Source organism: Glycine max, chromosome 2 (assembly GCF_000004515.6).
Source record: "Glycine max cultivar Williams 82 chromosome 2, Glycine_max_v4.0, whole genome shotgun sequence".
In the NCBI taxonomy this organism is placed as follows: domain Eukaryota; kingdom Viridiplantae; phylum Streptophyta; class Magnoliopsida; order Fabales; family Fabaceae; genus Glycine; species Glycine max.
In genome coordinates, this window is record NC_016089.4 from 10,371,430 (window position 1) to 10,381,322 (window position 9,893).

The following is a 9,893-nucleotide window of genomic DNA, read 5'->3' on the forward strand; positions in this document are numbered from 1 at the left end:
TGATGTTAGGATTACTTTTCCATAACACTTTGCTTTCTCATTCTTATCTTACAGTTTTTTCTTTATGCTTTACACAAGTGTTATTTAGTATGATTCGCATTGCACAAAAGCCACGAAATGATGGTTTATGAAAACACATGTTGATTTATGGAAATTGTGCTAGTGTTATTCTACAGATTTTTTCAAGAAAGAAAAAATTTGTCTTAGCTACGATTTCCTTTAAAAAAGAAGAAAAAGGAATAATTAGGCGGGTAAGTTGCCTACGCTAACTTGTTTAACTTAAGCCATAATTAACACTCAAATTTGAAAAAGAAAAAAGAAAAAAGAAACACGAGTCAATGCAATAGCAATACATGTAACATGTTGAGCCAAAATTTTCAAATTCTTTTTTTTACAAATTTTCAAATTCTAATTGTGAATTGAACACGCCCGATTTAAGTTACACGAGATGAACAATATGCAAAAGTAAAACCGACTTTAATTCTAAATCAAATCATGTCACCTAAAAGCAAGAACAAGAATATTATTCGTGAAGTGACTAGGACATCTTTGTTGGCGTACGAGGCAAAAGCTATTCCCATTTCGTTGGAACTTGTGGTAGAATTTCACTTGTTTGCGTGTTTTTTAAATAACGGCAACTTCGCGTTCATTTTATATATCAGCGTTTTTCTTTGACAAATTAGTATGTTTCCACATACTTTCACGTAACACGTTATGAATAATTGAACCATTAATTAAGAAATTTCAATACTTGTCTTCAGTCATCTTGTTCCCGAGTCTTTTCACATACTTTTCTCAACCGACAAGTCAATATTTTATCTTTGTAAATTCCATAGAAATTCAAGTTGATGAAAAAAAATACTTCTCAGTACACTAGCCATAAAATGTTCTTAAACAAACATTTTCTTTCTTCCGGGAAATCTTGAAGCAAATGTAGTCACTGTACACCTTCACCCTTTTATCACGTTTGAGGTTGACTCTTATACTTGAAGCTCAGACAGAACGAGTCAATGCATTTTTTTTCTTTCTATAAATTGAAATTGATTCACATACAAATTGGTTCAGTGTAATCTTCCCCTAGTCTAGATATCAAATATCAATATGGAGAAGAAAAATGGTAATACAATCCTATTTTTTCTCTCTTTATGTCTTGGAATTCTAACATGGAACGTTAGAATAAAGGGTTTCTTGTCTTTTTTGTTTTACTTCAAGGTTGTGTTCATTTATGTCTCTCAAACATGGAAGGCATGGACCAAAACTAGAGTTAATAACTCAAATTGTGAACATGTGAAGCAGAGTTTGGACTACATTGAGAGAAGTGCAAGAGTGAGCAAAGAAGACGTAGTTCTGGTGATGGAAAAGCTGGGAATCAATGCTGAATTATGTGATGATGGTATAGAGGAGTTTGGTTTAAAAATTATTGGGGAATTGTTTGATGATGAGGATGTTAACTTGTCAGAGGTAGAGCAAGCCTTTGATGTGTTTGACCAAAACAAAGATGGGTTTATAGAGGCAAGAGAATTGCAAAGGGTCTTATCCTGTTTGGGGTTAGGGAAAGACTTGATGGAATGTGAAGAAATGATTAATGCAGTTGATCAAAACGGAGATGAACTAATTGATCGCAATGAGTTTTTTAGGATTATGGAACAGTGTTTTGGGTGAAATTTTCTCCATATGCTAGCTATCTTAATTTCTGTTGCCTTTACAAGCTATCTAATATTTCATGTACTTTCTATGATTTTTCATTTTTAATGAAAAAATATACTTTCTATGATTATAATTGTGAATCAAGTATCATTGCTACTTAGTTATCAAGCTCATTAGATTCTGTTTCTAAACCTATTTTTATGTGTAATGCGTCTCTTCTACTTGCTCTACTCGTGCCTATTTTGAAAACTTCGTATTATCTAACACAATCTCAAGTAATTGCATTGTCTGTGTTCTTCAACAATTAGTATTAACGCACACATCAGGGCCAGGATTAGGCCTAGGCTAGAGGAATGACGACCCAGGGCCCTTAACTGGAAGGGATCCCAAAAAACTATAGTTATGGAATACATTGAAACCATTGTCTCCTGTCATATGACTATTTTTTATATCTAAATTAAAATGACATGAGATGTATACTTTCTTATTCTTTTTTTTTTCTAAGATTGCATTTATAAATTCATGTTAAAAAATCTTTAACTCGTTATGACATATAAACATGTAAGAAGAATGCCGGAAGACTCTCTCTTACCCTCTTCTTGTAATATTCTTTCTATGATGTACTCTTTTTATATTTACTTGAATTATCTTAATTTTTTTGTAATCATCATAATTTAGGGTCTTTGATTTCTCAGTGAAATATCAAGGTATCCTTACAAGCTTTAATCTTTTGAGTTAACTGTGAGATTAATCTTCAATTTAGAGAATCATACTTAAAGTTTGTCGTTTCTCTTTAAAAGTGTATTTTTTGAAGATCAAATCAAAATTTTCTTTGACAGTTTACAAATGAAACACATGTACGATAATTTTATTAATATATAATATAGTGATATAGGTGTATAACAATTTTGTTTTTTTTTCTTTTTATCTAGGAGATAGGAAAGGGGATGAAAGGTATATTATTAGGGTTCAAATTCTACTCTTTTTTTTGGTACAGTAGGAATTCAAACTCTACTATGAATAGCTAAAACATTAATAGAACAAAATTTATAATTATTATTTACTTAAACTAATTTTTTTTATCTTAAACTATGTTCTCAAGTTAAAAAATGAAAGACATGTAAGATAAGTTTATCCAGTTATAAATATTGCACATTATTAATACATAGTATCGTGATATAGGTGTAAAACAATTTTGTTTATTTTTTCTTTTTATCTAGGGACGGGAGATAGGAAAAGGGATTAAAGCTATTTTATTACGGCTCGAACTCTACTACTCTACCTATGGGGATGCAGAAGCTGTAGGAGTGGTTTTCATTCTAATCAGGGTGATTTGGACATTTGGTACAAGAGTAGTCAGTGGGATTTTAAGGGGAGAATATTAGGGTCCATGCAGTGTTCATAAAGTTTAATGTAAGTTGGCCTAAGTGTAACATACTCATTTATTTTATTTAATCAACTGAGTCCAACAATCTTAATAATAATTGATATAAGTAACTATAAATTCAAACTAAATTTTCATCTTTCCAATAAATATGGGTTCAAATATTACCCAAAAAAAATGTGGATTTGAATTTCTTAGAGTCACCAATTTTTTATTGACAGCTATATTGTCTCAGAAGAAATCTTTCAACATTCACGAGCAGTCATAAAGTCCGATATCCTAATCCTAATAAATTTTTTAATCCAATTCATCTAAACTTTTTTTACAAGAAAAAAGAAAATGAGCTAATTTTTGTGTACTAATACTATTTCAGCAATGCAGTGTTGATAATTGATAAAGCACTCTATAAGGAGCAGGACACAAGTACTTGGAATGTGGGTTGGAAGCCTCCAGAAACAGGAAAAATTAATTAAAGCAAACATTGATGCATGTGTGTGCATGGTAGTGATGGAAATTAATGGGCTTAGGAGTCAGTTGCAGAGACGATGAAGGTCAACCTCTTGCAACTGCTAAGCTGTTGGAAGTGCTTGAAGAAAAGGCCTTTCAACTACTTTGAGGACATTTCAAAGCATTCTCCAATTCTTTCTGCTGACTTTGTGATTTGTTTCATGTTAGTATAAAACAGTGTTAAAGTTATTCATTTTATAGCAAAACTAGCACTTTCTACTTTCAAGTACCACCTTTTTCCTGCTCACTTTATCAATAAATGTCCCACCCTTTAAAAAAAAAAAACATTCTTCTACTTCTCTTCATGTCCCAACTCTTAATTATTTAAGCAACTATGTAGGGACAGAGTAATAATATTTACAAAAATGTTACTAAAATAATTTCGTAAACCCTACTTATAAATATGTGTTGTGATTAACTGAAGTTTGTTTAAAGTGATGAAATTTTATAATAAAAACATTTACATTAATGCAACTCAACCAATCTAATTAAATGCAACTAAAAAATCAGTTTGCCTCACAACTTGACAAGCTAAATGGGCTAATAGGGCCCAATTCACCCATTTAAACTAAGAATACTTTTTTAATGCAAAATATGAAGAAAAATGATTTTAAAAATATATTATACCGCTTATTTAGACTCCACCATTTCAAGTTACCCCATCATTTTTATCTTCTTAACCATCAAACTTTTCTAATTTTAAAATAATTATATATCAATTTAAATTATTTATTATAAATCTAAAATATAATATATATATATATATATATATATATATTTTTTAAAATATTGATTTATCATACATTTTAATTATAACTTTTATATTAAAAATATTTATTTGTTATTATAATAAATAATTAAATGTAAAAACACCCCTCCACCAACATGATTAACCATACAAAAGTAAATTTGTTAGGGATGATGTAACCGTGGCTTGCCTAATGATAAAATAAATCCCACACCACACCTAAGTGTGGCATGAATTCTCAGATTCTGCTGATGAGAAGGATATTGATTTGAACAGTTCCACACAATGAATGCATATATGAAGTCAGTTGCAGAAAATTGTGCCTCAGTTATTGCATTCAAGGCCCATGAGAAAGCGATGTTCATAACAGTTCCAACCAAGCCCCCCCTTCTTTTCTATCCTCTTCTTGGACTTGGACTATTCTCGTCATTATTTTTCATCACCATCTTCCAAATGGTCAGAAAATCACCTGTCTGTAGCAACAACCAAAACAACCCTATGCTTGAAAAAAAATACATCTACATCTAGTAGCCCAAAAACAACCTTATAAAAATAAAACAAGACAATGCCAATAATTTTGTCCTATCCCAACATTTTTCATGCTAAAATGTTTTGATTAGCACTATCATACACACACACACATTCCTAACGAATTAGCTTATACATTACAAGAAACAAAGAATGTCTAGGCCATTATTTAATATCCCACATACCCTATTTGGCTTTAACTAAAAAAAATTAATCATATAAAGGAGGAAAAAAAAAGACAACGAGAATGAGCACATAGGAAGATAATAGTAATAGAATTAAATTATCGTGATTATTTTCAAATAGTTTTTGCATAAGGGTCCCCCATTGTGTGAGAAAAGAAAGGAAGAAAAATCAGAAATAGAGACACGGGTGGTGATATCACCATCAACACAGAGGCAGTGAGTGACGCAAGGTTTTACACAGTGTACCAAACTCAAGCAACTATTCCTTTCTATTTGCCTCGAATGGCTTCTCAGTAAATGTTGGACCACACCTATATAGAGGAACTTCCGGGGAAGTTTTTGCAGCTTTTGGATACAATCTGATTCCTGATCCTCATGTGGCTCCTACTCCAAAGAAGTCAAAAAATGGGGGTGGAACACCATCTGGGGGGTCACTATTCACCACTTTATCTCTGATTTCTGCAACACATGGTGATGATGGTTCCCTAGTTCTTGTTGTTGATGCTGATGATGAGGAATTCAAGAAACTGTAAAAATTGTTGTTGTCTAGCTGTTGTTGCATTGCCATCAAATATTGTTGGGGATGATGAGGGTAGAAACCAGATAATTGGCAATGATGATTGTAAGATTCATTGGTCCTTTCCCTGCTTCTCATCTGGCTCATAGACTCCAACACCATGTCATGGCTTCCACCACCTTTGAAACCCAACCCAATGGAAAAAATGTTAGTTAACACTTAACAGCACTGAAGCTAGTAATTAATTACTACAACAACATGCTCATATCATTTGTGTCTGTTAAGAAAATTTAAGGCAACACAAAGATTTATGAAAAGAATACATAAAACTTGATTGGAATTAAAAGAAACAAAACACCAGTTAATGCTTGAGAATCAAGGAAGTGAGAGACCTATATGGTAGCAGCTTGAAGGAACAAAAGGGTTTCTAATTAGAAAGAACAATGAAGGAGAGAAAGCACACACCAGAGAAGAAATCAAATGGTGCTTGTTGTTGAGCTTGAGCACACAAGCCAACATGTGTGGTGTTTGACACTGCTTCTCTACCTCTAGTCATGTTTAGTGGAGAAACATTTGAGCCAAACTCAACAACTCCACCAGCACCAGCAGCTACTCCATGTAAGGATGGGAAACTAGCCATGTTATTGGTGAGTGCTACTCCACGGTCATTGAGATTGGGATAATAGGAAGGTGATGATTCTGGTTCTGGTTCTGTGGTTGAGGCATTATTATCTCTGCTGCTGCAAACAAAGGTTGGATTTTGATCCACTCTTCTGTACACAGGTTGGCTCATTCTCCTCCTCCTGTAAGCACTGGATTGTTCCCTGTACTTCCTGGCCATTATAACATGCCAGTGATTCTTCACTGCATTATCTGTTCTCCCAGGAAAAAGCCTTGCAATCATGGCCCATTTGTTCCCATAAATTCTATGTGCCTGCATTAGCCTCTCTTCTTCTTCTTCACTGAATGCTCTTCTGTTGATCCTTGGATCCAACTGGTTGAACCACCTCAGCCTACAACTCTTCCCTAATTCAAACACAAAATACAAAAATAAAATCACATCAAAGAAAGTTAAGGAAAAAAAAACACCAAAAAAGTACAACAAAGAAGACCTACAAAGGGCCATATATTCACATAACATGAGAAAATAATGTAAGTTGTGTTAATTAGTAATCATATTTGCATTTTAGAATTTTTTTTTCTTTTCACACCTGATCTTCCTTCTAGTTTTTCAGCTATGAGGTTCCAATTCTGAGGGCCATGAAGAGCCACAAGCTCCTTGAGCTTGGAATCTTCAGCAGGTCTCCAATGCCCTCTTGCACAAAGTTTGGAGTGCCCACTATCCACCTCTTTGCCACCGGCAGGGTTGTTCTCATTAGGGTTACTTTCTTCTTCACTGAACTTGCCATTATTATGGTTTGTTTTCTCATTAATGTTGTTGTTACTGTCCCCAGCCCCTACTACTACATCACTGCAGTCTTCAAAGTTTGAAGAAAGAAACTCCCTCGTGAAAGGAAAACTCCACCTTGTACTCCTTGCATTTTCCACCCCAGAGGCATAACCATAACTATAACCATTACTTTCTTGTGATGAAGAAGCATTATTTGAAACGGTGGCAAGAGAGAGAGACCCCATCATGTCTGCATAGACCATTCCCATTGGTGAAGGATAACATGTGGGGGCATTCTGGTTTTGTTGTGGAGAGATCATGCAACACTTGCTGCTGGCCATGATTCATTTCACAAATTTGTGTCACAAATGTTGTTGTTGCTATTGTGATGATGATGATGTTGTTGTTGTTGGGTATCTGCAACTGTTACCATGCCATAGTACTACTCATGCGATTAAACGATGTTGTTTTTTATGTTTGTGCTGTGGTGGAAACAGTGTAACATGAGAGAAGTAATGTTTGACACACACGGTGAAGTTGAAGAGGAAAAGATTTTGCAACTAACGGGCTAAGAGACATGGATACCACAAAGTGTGGACTGTGAAGTGTGTTTTTTTACACTTTTTTTACACCAAATGTGAGTTTTTCACGCACTTCTAAGATGTATGAAACATAACTTAAAATGAGAAATTGTTTTGTGTTTTTTTTTTTACCATCAGTACAATTTTGGGAGGTGGGCCGGAAGAAAGTGAACTTTGAGTTTGAAAGATAATTTTATTTTTATAATAAATTTACATAAATTAATATAAAAGAGAAAAGATTTTCTTTATCACTATATTTCTAATTATTAATGTGAAGTATCTAGATCTACCAATTTTGCATGTCGATAATTAATCTTGTACATGTTTTAACATCTAAATTGACCAACCACATGCGACAAACAATCATGTTTTAAGAATCACTATGATTTATAAACTTTTTCTTTTTAAGTATTTAATGTAATTACATATTTTAAATTATTAATATGATATAAAATAATTTTATAGCAATTAATCTACGCACAAAGTGATCATTAAAATGATTGAAATTCATAACTTAGTAGTACTGTAATATTTAAAAATATAATTAATTTCATGAAAGTTAAAATCAAACTGTTGCTATTCCTTTTTATTAATGAGACTCAACTTTCAATGGTGCTTTTATGCCCTCTGACATAGTTGAAATGACACTATTATTTATTTTGTTGTTAACTATTACTCCTCCTAAGTCAGATGAGATGCTGTCATTATACTATTACCACAATCATTCCCTGGATATGATGCACCTCACTCACACGTGTGAGGGGGAAGAGACTCTCTCTCCATTCATGGGGTTGCAGAGTCTAAGGCTGTCTCTCTCTAAATTGACAAAAGATAGACCCTTCAACGTGGTGGATGCTTACTTGTGGGTCGTGGCTGTGCAGAGACACCTTTCTTTTCATAGCAGAAGATGAAAATCAGGGTTTTTATTTTATGCATCTTATTAATCAATACTCTTTAATACATAAGTTAAGAAATTAATATATATATAATATAAAAATTCTACTAAAGCGTAAAACAATAAAAACAGAAAAATTTCAAATATCTTAATTTTATTTCTTCGCTTAATTTTTTAGCCAATATTCTAATAACACTAGTCTTCCCCCATTCACCTTATTTTTGTTTCCTTTGCCATTGATACACAACAGCAGGCCCTGCCATGTTGATGTACACCCTATGCCTTAGCTACCCTATTCGTGCATTCAGCTATACATGTTAGTCTTTCTACTACGATGACTCTCTCCGTCCATCCCCGTCACATCACTAAGCCAGTGCATATAAGTGTGCATATATATATTATCGGACTTCGATCAGTCACAGAACAAATGCACACATATCATTATGTACTCGTAAACCTTATCATTCATAATTTTCTTCACCCATTTTTAACATTATACTTATTTTCATGCAATAAAGTGATTTTAAAAAATTAAGATTTCTGGGGGTGTATTTTAATGAGAGCAAATTATATTAATATTTCCTACAATTTTTGAATTACACGCAATATTTTTTATGTTAAATTATTCATTTGATCTTTATAGTTTCATAATTTTTATCTTTTTACCTCTTATAGTAAAATGATTTTTTTAGTTTTTATAATTTACATTTTAATTTTCTTTTAGTCCGTATAGTTTTGAAAGTGGTTTTTTTAATCCTTATAATTTATATTTTAATTTTTTTTAGTTCCTATACTTTGAAAGTAATTTTTTTAGTCCCTATATTTTATATTTTAATTTTATTTTAGTTCTTATCATTGAGTAATATTATCAATTACAATTAACTACAAAAATATTAGGTAACTAATTTATCATAAAATAATTTGTAATAAAAAATAATTGATAATTTATAACTAATTTGTAGTTAATTATTTTTATATTTTTTTGTAATAAAGATTAAAAGGTAATTAAAATATAAATTATATGAACTAAAAATATCACTTTCAAACTATAGGAACTAAAAGAGAATTAAAATAGAAATTATAAAGACTAAAAATAACATTTTTAAATTATAAAGACTAAAAAAAATTAAAATATAAATTACATAAACTAAAAGATAATTAAAATATAAATTATAAGGACTAAAAAAACCACAAGACTAAAAAGATAAGAATCATCCAATTATAAAGATCAAATGATTAATTTAATTTTCTTTTGATTTTATTGTTTAATATTTACAACAATAATAGTCCTTATAAAGAATGTCAATGTAATGCATAAAAAAATATCACTGTAATATATAAAAAGTGTCAGTAAAATATTTTTAAACATTAAGAATATTAGTGTAAAAAAACAAGAATAGTGTTGTATATAATTAAATAAAAAAAAAACTCAAGAAATATGAGAGTGTAATTTACTCTTTCTACTTTCAGCGCATGGTGCCGGTGCGTGCTTATTATGCATCTAAATATCT

The 9,893-nt window shown here is 31.7% G+C and overlaps 2 protein-coding genes across 2 annotated transcripts; one reads left to right on the forward strand and one right to left on the reverse strand.

Moving 5' to 3' along the window:
• The first annotated feature begins 901 nt into the window (after positions 1-901).
• LOC100784685 (calmodulin-like protein 7) lies at positions 902-1,777 on the forward strand. Its single transcript, XM_003518689.5, has one exon. It carries the CDS (start codon positions 1,102-1,104, stop codon positions 1,660-1,662), a length of 561 nt encoding a protein of 186 aa, XP_003518737.1. The 5' UTR covers positions 902-1,101; the 3' UTR covers positions 1,663-1,777.
• Positions 1,778-4,802: 3,025 nt separating this feature from the next.
• LOC100789305 (transcription factor CSA) lies at positions 4,803-7,598 on the reverse strand. Its single transcript, XM_003520035.4, has 3 exons — positions 6,728-7,598; positions 5,982-6,542; positions 4,803-5,695 (listed from the first exon to the last, which is right to left on the reverse strand). The coding sequence occupies exons 1-3, from the start codon at positions 7,245-7,247 to the stop codon at positions 5,373-5,375; spliced, it is 1,404 nt and encodes a 467-aa protein (XP_003520083.1). The 5' UTR covers positions 7,248-7,598; the 3' UTR covers positions 4,803-5,372.
• Positions 7,599-9,893: the final 2,295 nt, after the last annotated feature.